This window comes from Apodemus sylvaticus, chromosome 10 (assembly GCF_947179515.1).
Source record: "Apodemus sylvaticus chromosome 10, mApoSyl1.1, whole genome shotgun sequence".
Lineage (NCBI taxonomy): Eukaryota > Metazoa > Chordata > Mammalia > Rodentia > Muridae > Apodemus > Apodemus sylvaticus.
The window spans coordinates 64660932-64684841 of NC_067481.1; the positions used below are offsets into that span (position 1 = coordinate 64660932).

General features: G+C 42.7%; 1 protein-coding gene across 6 annotated transcripts in view; it reads right to left on the minus strand.

Moving 5' to 3' along the window:
• Mprip (myosin phosphatase Rho interacting protein) overlaps nt 1–23910 on the minus strand; it is a 117621-nt gene that overhangs the window by 72083 nt on the left and 21628 nt on the right. For all 6 annotated transcript variants that reach the window (XM_052197319.1, XM_052197321.1, XM_052197322.1 and 3 more), the window contains exons 2-3: nt 12056–12133; nt 10196–10261 (exon numbers count right to left, since the gene is read on the minus strand). In XM_052197319.1, coding sequence (XP_052053279.1) covers nt 10196–10261; nt 12056–12133 — 144 coding nt within the window. The remainder of the gene's footprint in view (nt 1–10195; nt 10262–12055; nt 12134–23910) is intronic.

Below are 23910 nucleotides of genomic sequence, written 5' to 3' on the forward strand. Positions count from 1 at the left end.
CGAGGCATTCTCAGGTACATGATGGCAAAGCAGAAAAGACAAGAGCTCCAGAGGGAAGGACCTGGGTCAAAACTCAGAGAATCCAACCAGGTGTGGTAGATTTAATTCCAGCATTAAGGGTTAGAGGCAGATTCTCAAAGATCTGACTTTCATCCCCATGACGTTTCACAGGATGAGGTTCTCCATGTGACTATGATAAGCTCGGAACTGAAAGCAAAGAAGCTGATGCCTCGCTACAAAGGCCACGAGTCTGACACACTGTCCTCTTCTAGTGGAGGGGAGAAGGCCATCTGAACATCATCAAGAACACGAACAAAAGTGATAGGATCCTTCAGGCAACTCAGGCAGAGAACCGGGCAAGGTTAAGGGATGTACTAAATGCTCTGAAGGGGCTTTTGGCTTGGCTTTGTTTGGCTCAGTAACCTCTGCCTAGCGAATCTCCCTATGCCGTTCCTTTGACAGAGTGTCACACAATTTCCAACAGTGTTCTGCATTCCATTTTCCCAAATGTCAGTGTTCCCACAGACTCACGCACAGTGAATGCTTCCTTAACCTCTGTATCAAGCATGCTTTTTATTGTCTTGTACCTTGAAGTGGAGACCTCTACAGCAAAGAAACCTGGTTCATGTTGATTAGACAGACAACTTGACTTCAGTTCCCAGAGCAGTGTACTATGTTCCATACTCTCCAGGAAACTTATAACCCCTATTACTCCAGCTCCAGGAGATCTGACATTCTCTTGGCCTCTACTGACGCCTGCATACACATATACATATTTAAGACATATGCGCGCGCGCGCGCGCACACACACACAAACACAAAGAAATCCTTTAAACTAATCTGAAACATATTCACCACATCCAGTACAATCTGCAGACCTCAACTGCTCAGGGTAAGGTTAAGACACAGCCCAACCCTTTACTCCTTCCTCTGTAGTTTCTTTGTGTCACACAAGTTTCCCTGAAGGCTTCATTCTTTGAGCAGATGTCAAGTACCCAGTAGCACCAAGTGACCATCAATGATGTAGAGGTATAGGATTTCTGCTCCAGTTCCTCCAAGTCAGCAGTACTCTTCACACATTAACCAAGTGAGCCTCTGAAATGCCTGGCCCACATGTTTACAAACCAATATTGCAGGCTAGATTAACCTTAACTTTGAGCAATGTACTATGCTCTCCAAGAGCAAAGGCAGTGAGAGAAGTTAGCTATGGCTGATGTCTCCTTCCTAAACTTCTGTACTGATCATTAGGTAATAAACACTCTAGTCTGGAGCACCTAGAAGGTGAGTTCTGGCTGGAAGTCCTGTGGATGGGCAACCAACCACCTTGACACTGGGGAGTACTCTGACTAGAAACAAGGGCAACCTTTGGGTGGGCTCAGGAAAAGAATGACTGTTACATAAGAAATTTCAAGATGCAGAAACAGATTGAAGCACCAAAGCAAGGTCACTAGAAGAAGAAAAAAGGGGTAAATCACTTCTTTAAGACATTTTTGCTTAACAGGATAAACCTGCTTTATGAGGCTGGCTAGAAGTGGGACATAGCTTATAGAGCAAAAAGTTCTTCAAGGTCTTACTGCTTTGGATACCTCTGTCCTCTCCCTACTTTAGCCTAGCATGCTTGGTGCCACGGTTTGAATAGGTTTGACACACGCCCCCCCCCCACCCCCCAAGACTCAAGCACTTGAATGCTTTGCCCATGGAGTTGCAGTTCGAAGGTATGGCCTTGTGGGGAGTAGGTGTGTCCTTGCTGGAGGAAGTGTACCTTTGAGGGGTGGGCTTTAAGGTCTCCTAGTGCTCAAGCTCTGTCCAGTCTGTAACTGTCCCCTTCTGTTGCCTATGGATCACACTTTGGAACTCTTAGCTCCTCCAGCACCATGTCTTCCTGTACGCTGCCATGCTTCCTGCCATGATGATAATGGACTGAACCTCTAAATCTGTAAACCAGCCCCAATGAAATGTTTTCCTTTATAAGAGTTGCCTTGGTCATGTTTTCCTCTTACAGCAACTGAAACCCTAAGACACACTTGGTCTACACAACAGTAGGATGACAGACTCTTAAGGACAAAGGGGTGTCTGTTCATCCCCTGCTTGCTTTTCCTTGTGGTTGTTCTGAATGAATGTAGCAGAGACATTGCTGTATCTTCCACTAAGAGGCCCTCCCACTTGCTAAGCTAAGCTGTAAGGTTGTCTTTAATTAACCCATGCACAGGGGTTAGCTCTCCAGGTCCTTCCTACAGAAGATAATCTGATACTTCCCCCAGGTAGGGTTAGTGGCCTCCTTCTCTTTCCATCTGTTACAGCCAGGGCATCTCCTGCAGAGTTCCCACAGCTCACTGAGGGCCATGTTCTCCATTCACACAACATTCCTCTGCAGGAGGAAGACAGCCCTTACTGCTGCTCTTCCAGGCAGTATAGCTCTTGGCCTGACCTCTCTGTAAAACTGTCCTGAGGCATACAGTTCTGTTTCTGAAGCAGCTCCCTTTTATGGCACCCTGTGCAGCTGACTTAGTAATCACCTCCAAAGGCACACATGCCTACCTCTGTCCCTGATGTGTGCCCACAGTCAAAGGCTTCTTTATGTATGCTTGAATAGGGTTCACGCACTCTAGTTGCCAGTATACCAGTTCATGCAGTCCTGGTATGTATGTGTATATGTGTATGTATGTATGTATATATATATATATATATATATATATATATATATATATATATATATATATATATATATATACACATATATATAAGTGCAAATATATATGTATGTGTATATGTGTATGTATATATATATATATATATAAGTGCAAATCCCTCAATACAATCCTAAGGGTCTTGGGAAAGGGGGGCATGAGAGAAATGACATAAGAGGACAGGAGATGAACATGTGCAACAGACAAGAAGCTACAGGGATGAAGGATGGATACAAACTGATAACGGCAGGCAGTGGAACTGAGGTCTGCAGAAAGCAGAACCTCAAAGAGAAACTGTGACCTACACCTTGACCTGATTCTTAAAACTCTAGTACTGAAAAAGATTAAATCCATACTGCTCTAAGACATTACAATTAAGGCAACTGTGAAAAAGCTTACCTACTATTTTGTGTACACATGTGACATTACCCTCTGTGAGCCAATACAATACATTTCCATACAGATGAGTACCTGGTACAATGTAAGGATTCACCTTTCTTAAGATTCCCTGGACTGTTCCCTGCATCTCCAAGAGCCTTCAAGTGCAGCTACTTCCTGGATCCAGAGAGCTTTCTTTATCATAAAGCCACCCCGTTTCCCTTCCTCTGTGCCTCTTGCTACAGAGAAAGCTCGTAAGCTAGTGAGTTCAGAGATAGGGAGAACAGGAAGACTGACATTAGCTTCCTAAGTTTCCAACCAGCCAGTGACCTTGGTGAACAGGTTTGCATGGTGGTGTAAATGGACAACATCATTTACTTCATAGAAAGCCCAAAGTAAATTGTATGGTCAGGTGGACTGAGGTCAACGGAAGGGACACCTGGGTGGAGGTCCCGTTTGGAGACCCAAAAGCGGGAAGAGGTTGAAAGTAAGCCCAAAAGACTTGGCAGTGTCCATGTTGTCCCATCTTGCCTGATGGCATTTCAAGCTTATTCTTGACTATACTGGCATTAGCCACTTGATTTGGTTTCTTCCACCCTATGTGCTTTTTGTGTTATCCATAAAAATTATTCTTTCAACAGTATCCTGCTGTTGCTTAGTCAGTTTCCTAGTCAATTAACTCTGAGCTACTACCTTTTTTTTTTTTTTTTTTTTTTCTTTTCAAGACAGGGTCTCTCTGTGTAGCCCTGGCTGACCTGGAACTCACTCTGTAGACCAGGCTGGCCTTGAACTCAGAAATCTGCCTGCCTCTGCCTCCCAAGTGCTGGGATTACAGGCATGCGCCACCACCTTTAATAGCACTCATCTCTGTTTAAGAGGCAGACAATTGCTAATCATAGCCTGCAGGGCACAGCTTGGCTTGCTATGCTATGGTAAAGTCCACTCATACTCTAAAAGCAGTGGCCAAGTGCAAGTCACACTGCATCTTTTCCATGTTTCCCCAGCAAAAACAAAGACATAAACTGCCTCCACTGCACACCACTCTAAAAACTAGTAGGACAGGAAAGGACCAGGCAGATAACACCATAGTACCCTGAAGCTTCCCTGAGAGGGAATTACAGGTATTCTATAAAGAAGAGATGGGTAACCAGGGAATCTAATTATGATCTAACTTAGGTAGACAGCTACTACTGTTTTTCTGCCTTTTCTTTCACACCTATAGAACTGAGGAGGGAAATATAGCTATTAGATAGTCCTTAAGACAGAAAGAGAACTCACTGGGTTTCCCAGGTCACCAATCTTTCTGCACAGTCTGAAACTTGAAAGACCACCTTACCACATAGGTAACTCCCTCTCATACAGGACCAGTCAGTCACCATGTACTTGCTGCACTGAAGGGAATGCCCAGAAGTACAAGAGTTCTCCATGCTTCAGCAAGCACCCTAAGGATAAGGGGCACAAGGAGGAGGGAAGACAGTCTGATTTAGAGGACATGTCTCCTCTCTCAGCATTGGTAGTCTATCTATATATGTTGACTCTCATGAGCCCTTATAGCTGGTCACACCTGCCCACCTAACTAACCCTGCCCTCTCCTCTCTAATTTCTTCCCCTTTAAGGTATCCACAGTAAAAGGACAGCTAACACTGCAATAAAATTCCTGATATGAGCTACTTTTTTTTTCTTTTAATTTTTGTGTGTGCAAGTGTGGTAGTCAAAATACCCTGCTTTCATCTTGTTTGAGGCAGGGTCTCTTTTTCCCTCCCACTGTACTGCATATTTCAGGTTCATTGGCTCCAACTCAATATGGATGCTAGAATTACAGACATACACCATCATATTTAGCTGTGAGATCTAAACTCAGGCCATCAGGCTTATGTGGCAAGCCTTTTACCTATTGAGCCATCTTGCCAGCTTCTTAAGTAGAGAAAGTTTGTTTGGACTCAGTCCTAAAGGTTTATTGGTTTGGCCTCTGGTGAAGATAGTATAATAATACATCATGGTAGGAATGTGAGGACGGTGATTGGAGTAGACATGTTCCCCCATCTCCCAAGACTCATGTATGTGAATGTTTGGCCCATACATGAGTGGCAGTATTAGGAGCTGTGGCCTAGTTGGGGTAGGCGTGGCCTTGTTGGAGGAAGTGTGTCACTGATGGGGCAGGCTCTGAGGTCTCATATGCTCAAGCTACCTATCCTTCTGTGGAACAATCTCCTGCTGCTGCCTGCGGGTCAAGATGTAGACCTTTAAGGTCTGTCTTCAGCATGCATGTCTGCATTCTGCCATGTCCTACCATGATGACGTTGGACTAAATCTCTGAAACTATAAGCCAGCCTCAATTAAATGTTTTCTTTTTAAGAGCTGTCATGGTCATGGTATCTCTTTACAGCAATAAACCCCTAACTAAGACAGTGTGTTAAGGGTCAGTGGTCACATTTCCAAGATGCAGAAATCAAGGCCCAACAATCCCTTTGGTAGCCACACTCTAATGACCCAAAACTGACCATTCGTCCTACCTCTTAAAGATCTTTGGCCTGAATCTCTTATCAGTACCACCCTAGACACTAAGCTTCTATATTCAGACTTCTGAAGAGATGCCTATTCACACCACAGTCGCAAACAACATTCAAACTGTTCTGCACCGGCCCTGTATGAGAACAGTCAGCCCTCCCTATATTCCCCCAAAAGCAGCTCAAGGATGCTGCTCAGGACTCCTGACTCATCCCATACCTGTGGTTCAGCCCACAGAGGCCTGCCTCAGTCACATATCTCCCACAAGGCTTCCTGACTCTAACATGGAAGACTTGCAGTAGGTAATGGCTAGAAACTCTCTGGTCAACTCACAGTACAAGTAATGAAGCATCTGTGTGCCTTACGTGTGTGCAGGCAAAGGAAGAGAGCAGGCCAGCACCTCCTGCCAGGTGCAAGCAATCCTGTAGTCTCTATCAGTTCCTTTAAGATGCAGACATAAAGCAAAGAGCAAAGGATGGCATCAGTGAGGTTTCCGGGTTCCTTGCTTGTCCTCTCCTGAAAAACAGTAAGCCCAGCCTTTGCAGGCTCCTCTTTGTCTGCGAGCTACTGTGCCCTCACCTCAACAAGGACTCTGGAAGCTTCTCTTCTTTTTTAGGGAAATCTGCCGTACCTCCACGCCTACCACCCACACACTACTTGGGAGTATGGAGATAGAAACCAATCCCCAAAGGAAAAGAGATTCTCAAAAGTAAATGCCATTTTAGCTATGCCTGGAAAGGTAATGGTAAGACCAGGGAGCCAAACTGGCCTGCCGTTTAGCCAGCCAGAATCCCAAGGCACCCAGAGCTACCACTACCCACTTCCTGAGGGCACACTGTGACCATCAGGCGGTCACCTGTTTCTTCACAGTCCAGCCATTCCCTCACCATTCCTCAAGTTTTCTGGACATCATCATTTCCCCTTTTTGCAGAGGCTAGTCAAAGTCACCACATTTGTAACTATTCTGGGACCACACTAGCCCATCTTTCTCTCCAGAATGGCGAGCCCCAACTCTGCATATCACACTATGCCTGATCCACTGAACCCCACCCAGATAATATGGGAAGAAACCAAGAATTATCAAGATCTCCAACCACAGGGGAAACCCACTGTCTGGCTAGTAAAAAAGTATTTAAAAGAAGGGAAGGGGCAGTATAATATATAATGGGGAAACAACAATTTGAAACAGACTGTGACTAAGTGTTATGGGAGGAAATAAAACTCAATGTTACAGCCAGTCAGCTGGGAAGGGCAGGCTACCAGTGAGAGCTGGAGTTTATCCAGGCATAAGAGGAGGACCGGAACCCATCACAGACTGCTCAAAGACGTTGCTTCTGGATAAAAGCACCCAGATGGGGATGTTTCATAAGCATTGTGAAAGCCATGGGAAATATAGATGTGCTCCAGGAGTGAATCCCACAGAAACCCATCAAGATGAAGAAAAGCTGTTAAGATGACCCTAGCCTGCCATCTACTTCAGGAAACAAGTAGGTGAGTCCCATGTCCTGTTCTAATAGCAAATGAAACATTTTTAAGTTAGCAAAAAAAGCAAGTAAGCCAACAGCCAAATCAAAGTTTCTTATTCTGGGTACTAACAAACTGTAAGCTGATTCTTCTTTGTTGTAGATGTTTTATGTATCCTCAGCCTCTTACCAGTATACACCAAGAGTATCTCTGTTCTAGTTGTCTCATTCAAAGATGGAACTACACATTAAGCATAGAACCTTGAGGTACACTAACTCTACTTAAGACCTTGTTCAGAAAGAATACAGGGGAAAACAACTGGGCTGGGGCCCAGTTGCATGAGAGCAAGCACTGGACTCAGAACCCTGCCCATCCAAATGGGCAGAAGATACAGTGGAAGAGGACATCTCTCCTTGTCCCAGGGAATGGTCACAAAGGGTAAATCCTGACAGGATGCAGACCAGAGGGCTTGGGTAGGCTCCTGTCACCCTCAGTCCCAGCAAGAACACTCATGCTACTTCTTTCCTTCCTAGTCTCTACCCTGACTAACTCCTGCATCCTCGTTGTCACCCTAATGGCCTCCTTCGTAGCTTTCTTTTATGTGAGCTTTCTGATGCAACATGGAAACTTACAAGCCCAAAGTGACACTTTAAACACATAGCTGCCACTGCTGGTTTGGTCACTTCCCTCTCAGAGGTACTAGCTATGCACACTACCCACCCATATGTGCGCACTGCTCAAAGTCTGGCAGAAACGCATCAACTAACTACACACTTAGTCTTTCAGTTCCAAGGCCAGGTGCTAGAAATGGCTCATGCGCAATAATGTTTGGACCTGGAGGTCCTGCCAAATCTTTTTCCTTTTTGCTTTTCACAGTCATTTTTGTCTTAGCCACATCCTGTATGTTGGATATTTTGTTTTATTTTATTTTTTTAATAAAGATTTATTTATCTTATGTATATGGGTATTTTATCTGTGTGTACATCAGCATGCCAGAAGAGGGCACAAAATCACATTATAGACGGTTGTGGAAGAGCTATCAGCACTCTTAACTGCTGAGTCATCTCTTCAGCCTTGTTTTATTTTCAATTTGACACAAGGTAGAGTCACCTGAGAAGAGGGAATCACAATTTTTAAAAAAATGCCTCCATCAGACTGGCCTGTAGGCAAGTCTGTGGGGCATTTTCTTAATGATTAATGTGGAAGGGCCCAGCTCACTGTGGGCAATGCCACCCTGGCAGGTGGTCTTCGATGGTATAAAAGAACAAACTGGCATCAAGTCAGCAGTGTTTCTCACTGACCTCTGCTTCAGGTCCTACCTCCAGGTTCCAAGCCTGCTTAGCTTCCTTGTTTGTTTTCCCTCAGTGACGGACTATGACCAATACCTGCAGCCAAATAAACCCTTTTCCCCAAGTTGTTTTTGATCATGGTCTTCATTGCATCAACAGAAAGCAAACTAATACATCTAGGTTGCTGGGAGATACTATGGACCTCAGCACATCTGGCTTAACTCTCAGTGACTAACAAGAGGTTTTTAAGGGCAGCAGTAGTCTGTGCTGGTGCCCAAACCGAATGAATGAAATAATGAATTCTTCTGGATTTCAGTTGAACCTAAATAAAAACCCTGGTGCTGATTTTCAAATGTTCATGTCTTGAGCTCATAACCCAGTGCCCTCTCATGGTTTTAACACTTTTAACTAGTTACAGAACTCAAGAATAGGGCTTATAGGAGATTAACTTGTATCCCAGAACTGCTGCTAATATAACAGCCAAGACAGGAGGACACCAAGAGAGGAGTCGAGTCTGTCCTGCATGTCTCCTAAGCCAGCAGAAGAGCATCATGTGTATCTACCTGTTCTTGTTCCTAGCTGGGTTACTGTCAGTGTTCACTTTAAACCATTCTGCCTCACAGATGACTCTCCAGCAAAACCCTCTGTGGTTTATTCTTAGGTTCATCAAAAAGAATATGGGGAGAAAATGCTTCTTTCTTGGGGGGAGGGAACTTAAGCAACCAATGAGGTGACATATTGTGGAAAGAGTATGTGTGTGTGTGTGTGGGGGGGGGGGGGAAGCAACACAGTACTGTGCCCACTAATGGTTTCAGAATAAGAGGACTGAAATGCCATATCAGAAAGTACGGGAAGAAAGGGGCCTGCTTGGCACATATGAACCCTAATGATCATTTCCCAAACCCTAGTGTCCTGACCCTCTGGAAAGTCCCTGAAGACAGTTATTTCACACTCTAGAGTCTCACAGCATCATAGTGAAGAAACCAGCCTTGGGTACAGCAAGTGGGCCAGTCCACTGGAAACAACATGACTAGACTTTCCCTGGTGGCCCTAGTCTTCATAGGCGCAGCAAGTCTCCACCCACATACTTGCCTACTCAAATAGCAAAGGAAGAGGAATCCAAAGCTTCATTTAAGAGAGAGAAATCTCTTTGAGGGAAAAGGGAGATGACACGGGTAGAAAGACCTTCTTGAGGGCTGGAAAGATGGCTCAGTGGTTAAGAGCACTGACTACTCTTCCTGAGTTCAAATCCCAGCAACCACATGGTGGCTCATAACCATCCATAATGACATTCAATGCCCTCTTCTGGGGTGTATGAAGACAGCTACAGTGTACTTACATATAATCAATAAATAAATCTTTTAAAAAATAAAAGAAAGAAAGAAAGAAAGAAAGAAAGAAAGAAAGAAAGAAAGAAAGAAAGAAAGAAAGAAAGAAAGAAAGAAAGAAAGACGACCGACTGACCTGTTCTGTTTGGCCAAGCTGGGGTTTGGCCTCTGGAGCAAGAGCAGCCAGCACCTGCTCCACCCATAGAGCAGGTGAAAAGCTAGGTAGTGGAAGAGCAGAAAGATGCTTGTCTGCTCAGACTTCTGCTCACACCTAAGACTATATCTTCATTTTCCCTAATATTAAACAAAAGTAATTTCCTTCTTCACTGCTTCTTCTCACCAACAACTGGGGGGAGAAAGGGAAAGGAGCCTCGATCTGGGTTTGTAGAGCACTTTCTACCTAGTACTACAGGTCCTTTAAAACATTCCAGACTCCCAAACAGAAGCTTCGAAAGGCTGCACTCAAGCATGATATGGTCAGCAGTGTCACAGCGGAAGAGCCTGGTGAAGACCAGGGCCAGGGAATAGTAAGGACACTTACCATCTCATCCAGGGCATATCGCAAGAGGCCATGCTCATAAAGGATGAAGAATCGTCGTTGCCATTTCTGCAACAGAGCACAGAGTTGGGGGTCAGGTACCCTGGCCCTGGATCTCAGTTGATAGAACCCCAATATCTAACCCACAGGATCTAAGGAATGCTGGCTCTAAGGCTTCAACTTCTGGGGCAGATATAGGAGGAGAGATACCAGAGACATAACTGCAGTGACTAATTAGCCAGGTACAGTCAGGAGATGGCCTAATACAAGTGACTGGTGTTTCCATATGCCCAACGGAGTCTTTAAAGCTGGAAATTTCCTTCGGAATAGAAATTGTATGTGGTTACTTTTCTATATTGTTACTGGCAGCCAGTACAGAGTTTTCATAGAATGTTTACTGATTTATTAGGTGAGTGATCTAATGTGTTCTGGAGTAACCTGGGGTTACAGGGAGACTGACAGTGTCACTTCCAAGAAAGTCTAGGAAATGGTATGTAACGGGTTGGTCTTGTGACTTCCAAGGGACAGGAAACAGACAGCCAAAGCTTGAGGCATTGAACAGCAGTGGAAAGAGCTAACAAAAATCAAAGAGAGAAGAAGCCCAACCTAGGCCAGGCCTCCAGGCCTGTTACCACAGTCAAGTGCCATTGAGAGCTGAATGAAAGGGATAAAGTATACATATCACCTTTCTGTGTGAAAGGTCTTGTCTACCTCATGAAGCTATAGGACTAAATCCTGACTCACAGATCAGCATGGTTCCCACCCTTACCCCTCTGGTTAACTTCAAAGGGACTCAAGGTTCTAGTCTCAACTTCTCAGAAAGTACAATAACATTTAAGTTTGACTAGCACTAAAGCCACAGAATTAACTATATGTTTCTGTGCTGTAGACCAGAATAATAAATTTTAAAATTATTAGTTTCTCATTAGGAGCTGAAAATGGCAATTCTTAAGTTTCAATAGAAACCTGGAAAGGCACTCGGCTCTCTGCACACTGCATTGTAACTAGAACCACTGGCCTCCCAGGGGGTAAAAACAGAATTCATAGGGCTACTCAGAAAGGACCTATTAGAGCTGCTTCCAGGCTGGAGTTCCAAAATAGACTACTGGCATCTGTTTTCCAAAATCATTTCCAAGGTTCCTATGTATCTTTGAAATCAGAATCCACTCCAGAAGAAAGTCCAAAAACCAGAAATACAATGTCTGTGGGTCAGAGCATGTATTTGTGAGATCCTGCCAAGGTGAGGAGGAGTGAGCAGAGCTGGGGCAACTGCATAAATAAAACTAGAAGAAAGTGTATGGAAAAGATGCTATGACTGGAACTGAAACCCCAAACGGTTGCCTAGGGAATAAGCAAGCCTCTAGTCAGCAAAATGCAGGGTTATCTTTCTTTTTGCTCTAGGAGAGACCTATACCTAGGAGACAGGATAGTGTAAGGTTTAATTAGAGAACACAGGTGCCCAGGCCTTATTCTTTTATTAGGACTTGCTGGTCTTATGCCCCTGGCTCAGGAGGAAGCTGCCTTGACTCTGAAGGACTTGTGAGATAGATTAACATGCTACAAAGATGTTACTTGTTTTTTTTTTTGTTGTTGTTGTTGTTGTTGTTGTGTTTTTTGTTTTAGCCTTTTCTGTTTGTTTCTAAAGTGTCCCAATTACCCACAATAAGTGACACCCATACAAGAATGGCAGTTTGAAACATACATATAAGCAGAACTTTATGAGACCGCTGAGTTCACAAAACATTGGATCCGTGCTGATTTTGTTACCCAGGCTCCAGTGTTTACCTCCTGTCTCCCTCCCGACTTTTACCACTTCACTCTTAAATGGACCTCCTCCTGGTTCGTACTCTCTGGTGTCCTTACCCGTGACCGGTGCACTGGGTTGTCAAAGTCGGTGCCGTCTGGAGCCAGGAGCAGCCAGCCACCATAAATGGGTTTTGCCTAGAAGAGAAAAAGAATGGCAGATCTTTAGTATCACTGAATCAGAGAACAAGACAGCAGGCCAAATTAACAAACAGGATGTCATCTCCTATTCCCCAACACAGGCTAATTATTTAGAACAGATGCCTAGTTTAAAAGGTCTCAGGATTCCACATTTTGTGGTGTGCCTAGGGGAACACAGAACCCTGAGGGCATCTGAAAGCCTACAAAGCAAAAGAACTCTTACAGACATAGACTGCCTCAAGTTCTAACAAACACACCAAGATAGGACGGGGTGACATTTTATTGGATGAATGTACCATACTGAATACCAGGAATCAAGTGTAAAGAACACACTCCACCTCCTCACCCCCCACCCCCACCCCTGCCATCCCACCCCACCCTACCCCCTGCCACCCCACCCCCCACAAAGACAGAGAGCAGAGCCTGATAGAGATCAAATTTGGCACTGGCCTAAGATTCCCCAGTGCTTAGGTACCACCAAAGGCAAGACAACCTCCGGGCTTCAACCTGACACTGAGCAATTGAAGAACAGAATGTCAACAGTTCTAGCTCCACCTCATGGAGTGTCTGTGATAAGGTATATGAAAAGCAGAACAGAAACCAAGCAACATGGCTCATACCTATAATCTCATCACTGGGGAGGCTGAGGCAGGAGGATTACCATGAGTTCCAGGTCAGCCTGAGCTGCAGAATGAAACTGTTTCAACAAAATAAGCTAGTACAACGAGGAGGAAATGTTGCAGCTGGAAAACAGTCTGGCAGATTGGGAAAGGCTGAACACACAGATAAACTACTCTGAGCCCCAGCAGTTCCACTGCTAGGTAACATACATGTAAGAGAAGTAATGGAAACGAGCACTGCTCCCAATGATCCAAAGGTGCTAACAGCTGAAAGACTCACAAACAGATAAAGATCTATAGTCGGCCCACACAATGACTGCACAGTATGACAGAGTCAGAAGTTCTGATGCACACAAAAGGCATGTGAACTTCAAGAGCATTGTATAATTGAAAGCAGCTGGACACAAGACCTACATGCTACAGAATCCCATTCCCATGAACTATCTGAAACAGGTAAATCCACAGAACAGAAGGCAGATGGAATGGTTACCCAGGGGCAAGGGGAAAAGGCATTGGGTTTCTCTGGAAAGTGATAAAAAATGTTCTGGGATGGCATACTAGAGATTGTTGTAGAATACTAAGAATATGATAAAGCTAAAGAACTCTATAATTTAAAGGGGTGAACCTTACAGTATGTGAATAAACTTCAAGCATGATGTCTGGTCTATAAAACCTTAACAAATGTTAGGCCTGGCTATACTTTTACTGCCCAAAGCACCTCCCACCCTTGAGACCCTGGGAAAAGGATTACAGTGTGCTTGTAGGAATGGGACACACCACGGCTCTGTACTTTACAACTACATCCAGATCGTCAGAAGAGGCTGGCAAAGGGGCCACTGAATTGAGCCTTTTTGGGGGCAGTGACAAGAAAACCCAAACCCTCTTGCTACATCCACATGATGATATCAGAATAAGCCATGGGGAAGAGAGGCTCTTAATAACGCTTATCTGCAAACTGGGAGAGCCCTTTATCCTACCCCATTTAGCTGTAGAATCTATTACTCAAGAGAGGGCAATTTGCTTGCTGGAGGGTCACATGACCTCTAGGCTAAGCCAAGAATACTGCTATTTTTTTTTGGGGGGGGGGGGCTTCTTTGCAGAGTCTTTAATGCCCTAAAACTCTGTCTTTCCCCGAGTAAAGTGGGTGGAAAGAGGTGCGAGTTGGGAAAGCAGCAGGCTGCTGGAAGAATGACAGGACCTTGCTCTGATGAAATGCAAGAATAAGTGATGGCAGAAGGCTCAAGAGCTAAATGGACACTAGCAGTGCCCAGCCAGCTGAACACATTTCCTTCTGCCCATAAACATGTTGAGTGAATACTATGGGTAGACTGTCCACAGCAGAGGAAAACTGGAGCTAGGGTCAGAGGACTCCCTGAACCCTGTGTATCCTGATCCTACTGGCCTCTCTTGGTCTCCTTTTTGAGTGGCCCTTTGAATTCAAAGAGTTTGAAGAAGACAAAAATAAACAACTTGATGGTATTAAGGAAAAAGCTTACCATGTTAGAGTGAAAGACAGATAAAAGTACTTCATTAAAAGGGATGAGGAAGCAAGCAGGCATCATTATGTTAATATGTGAGAGAACAGACTTCAAACTAAAACTAATAAGAGACAAAGGTATATTTCACTCTAATCAAGGGAACTCAAGAAGACATTACTATCTTAAACATATATGCATCAAACTCTGAGGCACTAAATTTCATTAAAAATCTATTACTGGGTTTAGAGACACACATTAGTACTCATTAATGGTGAGTACTCCATTTTAATATTTCACTTTCTTTAACAGGTCATAACAGATAGGTTATCTGGACAAAAAAATAAAGACAAAACATCAGAATTGATATATCAAATGGAATTTAACAGGTATTTAGAGAAAATTCCACCCAAATACCAAATACATATTCTATTTAGCAGCACATGGAGGCTTTTCTAAGCCAGACTATATCCTGAGACATATACATATCCTTGTATGCTATCTTGCCACAATGCAATAGAAATTAAAATTGTCAGCAAACAAATCTCTAGTAAACACACAAATTCAGGGAGATTAAGCAACTCATTACTGAACGATGGATGGGTCAAACAGAAATCAAGAAATAAAGAAAAGTCCTAAAACTAAATGAAATGTAAGCACAATACAATAAAACCTCTAGAACATATTGAAAGTAGTCCTATGAGGTAAATCTAAGTGCCTACATTTAAAAATCAGAAAGACACCAGGTGGTCGTGGCACACGTCTTTAATACCAGAGCTTGGGAGGCAGAGGCAGGAGGATTTCTGTCCAGCCTGGTCTACAGAGTGAGTTCCAGGACAGCCAAGGATATACAAAGAAGCCATGTCTCAAAGAAAAACAAACAAACAAACAAACCAAACCCACTCAAGCCAAACAACCAGTCCAATTGATAGAAAGAACTATAAAAATCAGAGCAGAAATCAATGCCATAGAAACAAAGAAAACAATATAAAGAATCAATGACTCTAAGAGCTGGTTCTGACAAGATAAAATAATCAACAGACCCTTGGTCCAACTAGCCAAAGGAAAGAGTGGACCCAAATTAACATAATCAGAAATGGATAGGGAAACATCAGACCCCAAGGAAATCCAGAATACTGTAAGGGAATAGTTTAAAAACCTGTACTCCATTAAACTGGAAAACCTAAAAGAAATGGACAGATTTCTAGATTCAAACTGACTACAAAAAAGAGATCCACAACAAATGAGGACAATGAAACGGTAATAAAAAGCCTTCTCACTTTAAAAAAAAATAAAGGAACATCCTAAATATCTTCTATGAAGCCAATATCACTCTAATACCTAAACCTGGAAAAAAAACATGTAACAGAAAAAGAAAACTACAGGCTATTATCTCCAAATAATGAAAAAAAAATATATATATATACACACATACATACACATATACATGCACACACACACATATATAATTCTTTAAAACAGATTATCTACCATGACCAAGTTGGTTTTATCATTGAAATGCAGGGATAATTGAACATATACAAGTCAATAAATGCACTAAATTAACATAAATGGATTTAAAGAAAAAATTTACATGATTAACCCAATATATGTAGTTAGCCTTTGACAAAACCTAACTTCTTCATGATAGAAATTCTGGACAACACAGGGCTACAGGGAACATATGTCAACACAATAAAAGCTATCTACCACCCATAGTCAAGACCATCCTCAACCAGCAGTTCTCAACCTGTGGGTGGCAACCCTTCTGAGGATCGAATGGCCCTTTCGAGGAGGTCACCTAACACCATAGGAAAACACAGATATTTACATTACAACTCATAACAGTAGCAAAATTACAGTTATGAAGTAGCAACGAAAATAATTTTATGGTCAGAGGTCACCACAACATGAGGAACTGTATTAAAGGTTCGTACATTAGGAAGGTTGAGAACCACTGTCCTAAATGCAGAAAGGCTTGAAGCAATCCCACTGAAGTCAGCATCCCCACTCCTTTTGAACACTGTGCTAGAAGTACTAGCTGGGCAAATAAGGCAAGAGAAAGGAAATTAAAGGGATACACACAAGGAAAGAAGTCTGTCCCTATTTACAGATATGATGCTATACACACATATATATACAGAGAGCCCAAAAATTCTACCAGCATTCTTATAGGAATGATAAAGAAATTCAGCAATGTGGAAGAATACAGAATCACCTTGCACAAATCAATAGCTTTTGTAAAACACCACCAACAAACATACAGAGAAGGAGATCATAGGCACACCCATATTCACAATAGCCTCAAAGAAAATAAAACAGCTAGGAATAAACCTAACCAAGGAAGTAAAGAACATCTACAATGAAAACTTTTAAAATACTGAAGGATAAAGACACGAGGAAATAGCCTCATGTTTATGGATCGATAGACATGACATTGTGTGTGTGTGTGTGGGGGGGGAATGACAAATTAACCTGAAGCTACTCTCAAATTCATACAATCCCAATAAGAATCCCCATCCCTGGTTAGAGAGATGGCTCAGAGGTTAAGAGCACGGACTGTTTTTCCAAAGGTCTTGAGTTCAATTCCTAGCAACCACATGGTAGCTCATAGCTATCTGTAATGCTCTCTTATGTCTGAAGACAGTTACAGTGTACTCACATACATAAAATAAATAAATAAATAAATAAATAAATAAATCCTTTTTTAAAATCTTCATCTCATTCTTCACAGAAACAGAAAGAAATTATCCTAAAATCATATGGAACCACAAAGACTCAGACAGCCCAAACAATCCTAAGCAAAAAGAATAATGCTGGAGGGATTGCTATTCCAAAATTTAAAATATATTACAAACCACAGTGTTAAAAATAGTGTGGTACTAACATGAAACAGACACATAGACCAATGGAACAAAAATCAAAGATCCAAACATAAATACATGTAATTTCAGCCAAGTAATATTTGACAAAGATACCAAAAACATGTTGGATAGAAGAAAACATCTTCAATAAATGATATTGAATGTTGACATGCAGAAGAATGAAATTAGACCTGTATCTATCACCTTGAGCAAAAACTAAGTCCACATGGATTAAAGACCCTGATGTGAAAGACACCAAAATAGCTAGAAGGAAACATGGGCCATGCCCTCATGATGTAGGTGTAGGAAAAGACTTTCTGACTAGCACTCCATTAATTCAAGAATTAAGGCCATCAACTGACAAGTGGGATTTCATAAGACTATAAAGCTTCTGCACAGCTAAAAGAGCAATCAGCAGGGTGAAGAGGAAGCCAACAAAATGGGAGAGAATCTTTGCCAGCTATGCATCTGACAGAGAATATTCGGACTATACTCAATAAAACAGTCAAAAATAAACAAACAAAAAGCCTCACAAATGATACGTTAGAAAAATGATCTTAGCCAGGCAGTTGTGGCGCACGCCTGTAATCCCAGTACTTGGGAGACAGAGGCAGGCAGATTTCTGAGTTGGAGGCCAGCCTGGTCTATAGAGTGAGTTCCAGGACAACCAGGGCTATACAGAGAAACCCTGTCTCAAAAAACCAAACCCCCCCCCCCAAAAAAAACAATAACAACAACAAAACAGTCTTAACCTTAACAGAGAGTTCTCAAAGAAGGAAAATGGCTCCCTAGTAATTATGAAAATGCCAATGGCATTTGAGATTTTTATCTTACTCTATAGTCAGAATGATAACGATCAATGGAACAACCAAAAACAAATGTTGGAGAAGATGTGGGGGAAAGGGAACCCTCATTCACTCACTGTTTGGTGGGATTGCAAACTGGTACAGCCACTATAAAACTCAGTGTGGAGAATTCCCAAAAAGCTAATAGTAGATCTACCATATCTCTTCCATACCACTGCTTAGCATATATACCCAAAGGACTCAACATCCTTGAGATGTTCATTGTTGCTCAATGTACAACAGTTAAGAATGGAAATATAGGAAAAGTCCTTCACCTGGCAAACGGATAATGAAAATATATGTGCTATATACACAATGAAATGCCATTCTGTAGTAGAGAACTTTGAACTTTAAACTTTACAGGTAAATAAATGAAACTAGAAAATATCATATTAAGTGAAATATTCCAGGCTCGGAAAGACACACACTTTATGCTCTCTCTCATGGGGGTTCACAGCTCAAAATCTTAACATATGAGTCTATAGTCCGCAGTACCTGCAGATACTGGGCAAGCAAAGGGAGATTTGCCAAGAATGTTCAGGAACAAAAGAGAGGGAAATAGGAGGGTTCAAGTTAACTGATCTGAGAAATGGAAAGAGGGGGCACTTTAGGGAGGGAGAGAGAGGTAAATATAGAAGGATGGAGAATAGGGAATACCAGAATACAAGTGATCTGACAGGAGAAAAGGGAGACTCTTTAGGGAGAGAGAAGAGAGGTAAATACAGAAAAGATGGATAAAATAACAACGATGTCTAAAAAGTCATAAGGAATCAACTACCTATAATACACATCATTCTGTGTATAAATATAAATATATAATCTTAATGAACTTTTCTCACCTTTGCTGACTGTATTCCCTCCAAGAGCCAATGACCCACCTAATTAAAAAAAACAAACAAACAAAAACAAAACAAAACAAAAAACCCCAAATACCAGACAGGAGAAACCCTCTTACATGATACTAGACAGTGCTATGAATGCTTCTGGAGAAGGGAGGTAACCAACAGTCCTACTCAGCTATGGTGTCTATGAACCACATCAGAATGCACCACAACCCTGTGCAGTAGTGGCAAATGTACCTTGGTGATAACCAATAGCTATCTTTCTAAGTGGATTTAAGACCCGTTCAACAGGAAAGACACTATGCCTGGTGCTGGAAACTCAGTTACCCAGAGCTTAGAGAAGAACCTATAAAACAGCATAATACCTAACTACAACTTAAAACATTTGTCCCGATACCCACAGACATGTAGAGTTCACCCTGTGCCTCCTTGTAACAGATGGAGACCACAACAGAAAAGTACAGTCAAAATGCAGAACTGTTGAGCCCATTCCAATGGACACATCTATAAAGCACTCTTGTACCTAAGTAAAGCTCAGGGAACACTATGGAAGAAATGGAAAGAGTCTAGGAGCAAGAGGATCAGGGAGTGTGTGAGATGTTGTCTTCCAGTAATGTCAAAAGCTACATCCATAAAGTCTCAACAGCATGGTTATGCAAGCATGACATGAACAAGGACATAACAATACACATGTCAAAGTGGATGGGGAAAAGCTCATGAGGCCTCAACTCTATACAAAAGAACCACAGGCAACTGGCATGCTGAGAATGAGAGAAAGTCTTACCAAATGGTCAGCCCTAAGAACACATATATATAAGTAATACTATAAAGACTAAGCAGGCTATATTAGAAATAAATATGCAAATATATGTATATAATAACAAAAAAGAGGCCTTGAAATTGAAGAAAGCGAGAGTATATGGGGGCACTGAGTGAGGAAAGGGAAGGGAGGCATACTGTAATTATATTATAATTTCAAAAATTAAAATAAAAAATGTGTAAACCTGACAACTTATATCCAATCCCCTGAACCCATAGTAGAAGGACATATCCAAGTCCCAAAATAGTTTGTCTTTTGCCCTCCACATATATGGCACAACATGCAAATAACTGCACAATGTGTCTGTCTGTCTATCTATCTGTCTCTCTCTCCATACACACACAGACAGACAAGACAAGACACACACACACACACACACACACACACACACACACACACACACACACTCATTCCTCAGGCTTAACTACAAAGCAAGACTGCAGCGAACAATCATTTAACAGGATGTAAGTCTGGTACTGGCACACTGCAAGCATCTGAGTAAACCATGTTCTCTTTCCCACCCGATGGAGGAAGTCAGGCCTCTGCAGGGGCTATGTTTTCAAGGGACTTTGTCCCAGTCAGAGATAGGGACAAAGGTCCCAAGGGCTATAATTTGTATCCCTGATCTATGATTTGCAGAATGAGTCGGGGTAGGCCAGATGAGCAGGAGAGCACATGCCCTGGGCTGAGCTGGCCCTATGGAAGGAGCAGAGTGCTGGAGAGCTCCCAAAGGACTGAGCGGACCCCACAGGAACCTGCCATGGGAACCTGAAAGGCAAGCCACACAGAGCAAATCACCTGACAATGCAGAACCTTCTACAGAAACAAAAGACACAAAGCAAGCAACCACCCCTTGCAAGAGTTGCTGGAAGTCATCTTTAACCCTTCAGCTAGAGAACAAAAAGACCCAGAGACCCTTTTCCACAGTCAAACTAGAGGGCCTGCTGCTGTCTTTCCCAAATCCCATGCCAACCCCACAACTTTGTGAAGCCACCTACACCTTAGGATTTCATGTCCCCTCCCTTAAGGACTGTCCCTAACCACCTAGGCCAGTACCTAGTGACTTGCTTACATCATTAGAACAATGACATGATTCAAAACTAACACATGCCTATGATTTTATCATGTAAGACCAAGGGACACCACTGTCCCAATGACTTTCCTAACTTACAACAGTACAAATCAGAGGCTATTTCTTAGCGGGGACTTGAAGGGGCTACAAGATTAAGAAGCACTTTCTTTCTTACAAAACAAAACAAAAACAACCACAAAACAGGATCAGGCTATGTAGCCCAAACTGATCCTAAATGCTACAATCTTCCACCCTGAGCTTCCCAAGAGCTGGGATTACAGATATGCACTAACATGCTCAGCTTCCAAAGCCTTTAAAAACAGTGGCTCCTGGTAGGTGGTCAAGTATGTCAAAAACACTGGTTAATTTTCATAGTGGAGGTCTTTCTCTTCTATGGATATAGTCATAAATAACTGGGGGGGGAGTTATTTTAAAAGGAATATTTTTCCTAAATTCTTTCTTGGACAGTAGTCTATTAGTATAAACGAAGGCCATTGTTTATTCTTTAAATACTGATTTTATTCCCTGTCACTTAGTTTTTAGTAGATGCTATAGGATATTTTAAATAAACCTTGTCATCTGCAAAGAGGAATGGTGTGACACCTTCCCTTCCTACCGTTACCCTTTACGTCTTTCTCTTTACCAACTGCTACAGCCAGGGTCTCAAGCACTAGGAACGGGATGGGAGAGAGTGAATATACTTGTGTCCTTCCCAATTTTAAAAGAAATGCTCTGAGTAAGTCTCTATTTACTATAACATTTTTCTATAGGTTTGTTTGTTGTCTTTATTATTTTGAAGTATGTCCCATCTACTCATAAAGTTTCTAGAGCTTCTATCATGAAGGCATACTGAACTTTGTCAAATGTCTTTCATCACTGACTAAAACAATTATGTGGTTTCTTTCCTGAGATTTGTCTATATGGTACATTCCATTTACTGATTTGCGTATGTGGATCCACCCTTGCCTTTCTGGGATGAAGCCCGCCTGGTTATAACATACGCTTGTCACTACTGAACCTTTAGGGTTCCTGTGCCTTGCTGGTCATTGTTGTGGGTCATAGGTACCTCAGCTGGGTAGGACTGTTGGTTGCCTCCCTCCTTTGGAGGCTTGCAATGTACTTCCTGGTCCTCTCAGGAAGGAGGTATTCAGGCCAGTTCTAGCTCAGGGGTCTCTGGGCCCTATATCTGAAGTGCATGGTGTCTTAAGCAATACCTCTGAGATATAATCAATGGCAATAGCCTGCAATGTTTTGGACAACCCTGACCAACAATTCAAAAGTTGTCTTCTCATGCTGGTTTTTGGCTCTGGGGGGGTCTTTGGCTCTTGGAGGAAGCAATGTCAGCCCAGAAAGGAAAAGGTCATCTGAACTATATATGTATATTTATACACAGCCTCTAAATGCTGCCAAAGACATACAGTAAGTGTGCAGTCATATAACATCATTGAGAATCCATGTGACGGTTTCTTATAAACTAAATATGAAACTATCATCTCACCAGGAACTATACCCTTGTATATTTTACTTCAAAGAAATGGAAGTTGTGACACAAAGGCTATACACAAATGATGGCAGCAAACCAGAAGACCTGCAGAGCAGAAACAGCTGAACAATGTCCCCACTCCATGAGCCACATGGCTCACTAGTCAGTAATGGAATAGTACACACACACACACACACACACACACACACACACACACACACACTCTCTGGGCTGCCAGACATCAAGAAGTGGAAAGAGTGATATCCCACAGGATTCCACTCACAAACTGCCCTGAGAATCTAGAGGAAGCTTGACTTGACCTGCTTAGGTGAGGAGCAGACGGGGTTGTGGATGCAGATGAAGGCATGGCTGGGTAGGACTGTGAAGCTCCTGTCTATACCAGCCTCAGCAACTGCTGTGACATACACCCCCCCACACACCGCTCTGTGCTGTGGGGTGTCATGGTGGAGGATGAAGGTACCAGGACCGCCATGTCACCTTATAGCTGCAGGATAACCTACAATGATCTTGGTATAAAATGTCTAACTAAAATAAGATTGCTGGGCATGGTGACATGACTTTAATTCCAGTACTCAGCATAGAGAGATGGTCAGATCTCTGTGAATTCCAGGCTACCTGAGTCTACACAGTAAGATCCAGGTCAGCCAGGGATACATTGTGAGGCCATGTCTTAAAAACAACAACAAAATTAAAAATGCAATGAAGAATTAAAAATGTTGCAGAGCCAAATCTAAAGCTTCTGTCACTGTACCCATATGCAAGTTCAAGAACCTGCTCCAGCCCCAGAATCCATGGTGATAGTCAAAAAGGACTCTGAAGTCAATCTTCAAGATCCTCAGCCCAGAACTACATGGTATGCGTTCCACTGGCCCAGGTAGTATTGCCTGTGACAGTCACAGGCTGACATGATCTGTTACAGGCCTTTCTACTTCACGGTGGCAAGTTTCTTAACCATCTTCCTAGAGACAATCTTGGTTGAACTAGGAGACCAAATGTCTCCAACCAGATCAAATGGGTAGGGCAAAGAGTATAAGCTTTATACTCTTTGTATTAGAGCATAATACTCTAAATCTGGTTTATAAAGCACAATTAAGCTATTAAATAAATACTTTTCAGGCACAGTCTGGCTTCTGGACACTGCCATCCTATCACACAATCAGCCTCAAGGAACCCAGAATGGACAAGTTTGGCTCTGGCTTCACATGGCCTCTCTAGCTTAAAGAGCATGGGAGTGAGAGGATCCCTACCAGGACTCCTGCTCCCTAGGACTAACACTCTCCCTCAGAGGACAGGTGGGCATGGAATGAGGGAGAGGGACTATAAGGGCAGCATCCAAACAATCCATGAAGCTACCACATCCAGGTCTGGTACCCCTCCAAAGGGAAGGGTGACAGTGTCCCTCTTGCTGCCCCTCAAGACAGCATATCTCTGGGGAACACTAAGTCCTATGACTACTTTAGGTCAACTGCTTTTGGAGTATATGCTGGGCTGATCCCTAATTACAGAGCTTGCCTTTCTTCCTGCTTGCTGGGAAGTGGTGATATACACCTTTAATCCCAGCACTTGTGAGATAGAGGCAAGAAGATCTCTGTGAGTTCCAGGCTAGTTCTAGGACAGCCAAGGCTACAGAGAGGAAAATATTGAAAAAAGAAAGGAGGAGGAAGAAGAGGAGGAGGAGGAGGACCACCCCCTCTGGTCAGCTCCTTCCCACATACCTGAGACTGGGCTTACA